At 40.1% G+C, this 2,884-nt stretch overlaps 1 protein-coding gene across 4 annotated transcripts in view; it reads left to right on the top strand.

The window, feature by feature from the left end:
* colec11 (collectin sub-family member 11) overlaps positions 1-1,973 on the top strand; it is a 3,023-nt gene extending 1,050 nt beyond the window's left edge. The window contains exons 4-7 of one of the 4 annotated variants that reach the window (XM_014014591.1): positions 494-565; positions 652-705; positions 768-863; positions 1,037-1,973. In XM_014014591.1, the coding sequence (XP_013870045.1) occupies positions 494-565; positions 652-705; positions 768-863; positions 1,037-1,428 (614 nt within the window). In that variant the 3' untranslated portion in view covers positions 1,429-1,973. Of the gene's footprint in view, positions 1-493; positions 566-651; positions 706-752; positions 864-1,018 lie in introns of all 4 variants that reach the window. The other 3 variants (XM_014014580.1, XM_014014585.1, XM_014014572.1) reach the window with 3 other exon arrangements.
* Positions 1,974-2,884: the final 911 nt, after the last annotated feature.

Below are 2,884 nucleotides of genomic sequence, written 5' to 3'. Positions count from 1 at the left end.
GTGCTGTTAAACTGGTGGACCGTGGGCCACCTCTGGCCCACAGGTGACTTCCTGCCTGCCAATGAGGCTGGACAAAAATATATATATATATATAATTTAAAGAACAAACTAAGCGTTGAGGAGAAAATTAAAACTAAAACACGGAGCAGATGCACACATTTACTTAAACTTAGTAGATGCAGCAGAAATTGGGGCAAAGATCACATTTCTTAGGCTGATAATGTGCCGTTACATCACTAACAGGCCAGCCAGAGATGTTCYGTGTTTACATTGGGGTATGAGGTTGGAGTAGAGATGATTTGTGGAGTGTTTACTGAAGACCTTAATGAGGAGGGAAGAGTGTTTCCTGATTTTAATTAACAGAACCTCAGTGGAAGTAAATAGTGATTTAAGAGAAATCATTTAAAGTGCAGATTCTGTTTTTTTTCTCTCTCTAGAATGAAGGATGTAAAGACTTTTTAAAGATGTTGCTTGAAATGTGTACCGCTTCTAGGGCAACCTGGGCTTAAAGGGCAAAAAGGCATTATGGGACGTCATGGAAAAATTGGCCCAAGTGGAATGAAAGGTGATACAGTTATCGAAAGACGTACCCTTCGTTCTATTTTAAATACCACACACAGTCCGTGGCTAATTCCATTTTTATTCTCTTAGGAATCAAGGGAGATATGGGTGAGGCAGGTCCAACTGGTCCCGATGGAGAACCAGGTGAGAAATAAAATGTTTTTATTTGTTTGCCAAACCCATTTTTACAGCTTTGCCTTTTTCAGGTGTTCCATGCGAGTGCATGCCAATAAGAAAGATGATTGGAGAAATGGACATTCTTGTGGCTCAACTGTCCTCGGAACTGAAATTCATCAAAAATGGTATTATCTAAGCCATTCTCTACAAATCTACTGAATATGTGTAAAAACATTATAATTTTCCTGTTAATGTTAGGCTCTTACAAGTGTGGCTTGTACAGCTGAGACTGTTCAATGTCAATAAGAAATTTACAAAGAACGAAGTGCTCATTTTTCAGCACTGCCCTCCCCTGCAGCTGTCGCCGGCATAAAAGAGACAGACYGTAAGGTCTATCTGCTGGTGAAGGAAGCGAAGCGCTACGCCGACGCCGAGGTCTACTGTCAGTCGAGGGGAGGGCACCTGGCCATGCCGAAGGACGACGGTGCCAACGCAGCCATTGCGGGATGTATAGCCGATGCAGGCCTGAGCAGGGTCTACATTGGCGTTCACGACCTCGACCACGAAGGCCAGTTCACCTACGTGGACCGCTCGCCCATGACCACCTTCAGCAAATGGAGAAAAGGCGAACCCAACAACGCCTACGACGACGAGGACTGCGCGGAGATGCTGGCCTCCGGGGAGTGGACAGACGTGGCGTGCCATCCCACCATGTATTTTATTTGTGAATTTGACAAAGACACCGTCTGAATTCGGACGAGAAACTTGAGAAGAAATGAAAACAACGGAATGAGGATAAAGTGGAATTTGAGTTGTAGGAAAARATTTTCTTTCCTCCTCTTGATCTGACAAGCTGCCTATTTTCTGAGCTTGCAAGATCCTGACAGTCGTTGGATTTTTCTCATACATCCTTAGTCTCAGACTCTGCGATTCATCGAGGTTTCCAACAGCGTGCCAGGCAGTGTTATTGAGTTTTCGTGTTATGCAAACTATTCTGTAAAAGTGCCATTGACAAACAAGCCAGAGAAGCAGACGGTTGTATATTGTGTGGAAAAATATCCAATTAAAAAGCAGATTTTGGTTCCAGCTGAGTGCTTTTAATCAAACAGATAGAACACATTCTACGTTTATATCCTTAAAAAAGATATAAGGTGACTGTTGTACAATAAACATTGATGGATACTGTAAAAAAACGGAATGAAAAAATACATTATTTTCTATCGCAGAGCTGGCTGTTCTAATTTACTGCAGCAGATGTGCAAAACTTGGCAAAATAAAACATGGATGAAAATCTGTTTCGGAGAATGATTTCTATTCATATTAAATTTCCATGAACAAAGCTTTGGACTGCTCCAAAGGTATTTTCTTTGGACAGAACTCACTTGAGAAACAATAAGTTTAAACGTTTCAAGGAGTGAACATCAAGGACTGCAAGGCTATGTTCCATTTTGTTCTTTTTTTTTTCAAGCTTACATTTTTAAAGCACATGTCATCTGCCATCTGAAGCAATGATAATGTGATGTAGTGGAATAAATGTGATCTTTAAAAATGTCACGTAAGATGTGGGAGGTCTTTTACACAGGTGCTCGGTTTTGTGAAATCCTAGAATTAATGTTATGCTTAATTTCATTTGCTAGATGTCACTCTCAGAGACAAGACAGCACAAAGCTTACAGAATGATAAAAAAATAACTTACTTATGTTTATAAGTCTTTTTGTTGTTTGGTTAACAGAGGTGGTCTCACAGACCTGGCAGCAATTGTTTCAGAACAGTAATCCCGGCTGAGAGGATATTCTATATTGCGGCTCACTAAGAAAAAAGAATTTGAATATGCATGACGCATTCCCACAAATAAAGCACAACACCAGTCCCTTAAGAGATGAATAATTAATGCTGKGATGAATTATGCATTTAATTGACCAGGAGTAGTCTGCCATAAACCAATTAGTTGCCATTGTGGGTGCAATCTCTTGTTACCTTTGTGGTTATGAAACTGTTTCGACAGCTCTGGTTTAACTCGGAATGAGCACACAAAGTGTTATTAACACAAAGTATCATTAACAACATTAACAACAAAAAAGGACGAACAGAAAGACGAGAAATAAATAAAAAATAGACAAAAACAAAATTGGTACATCCACTTCTGAAGAAAAATAATCGATTAGCTATAGCTCATCGTAGCTAACTCATAGTTTCCATGTTGCCA

Source organism: Austrofundulus limnaeus, unplaced genomic scaffold (assembly GCF_001266775.1).
Source record: "Austrofundulus limnaeus strain Quisiro unplaced genomic scaffold, Austrofundulus_limnaeus-1.0 Scaffold2, whole genome shotgun sequence".
NCBI classification, from domain to species: Eukaryota; Metazoa; Chordata; class Actinopteri; order Cyprinodontiformes; family Rivulidae; genus Austrofundulus; species Austrofundulus limnaeus.
This window is presented reverse-complemented; position numbering and strand designations above follow the sequence as displayed.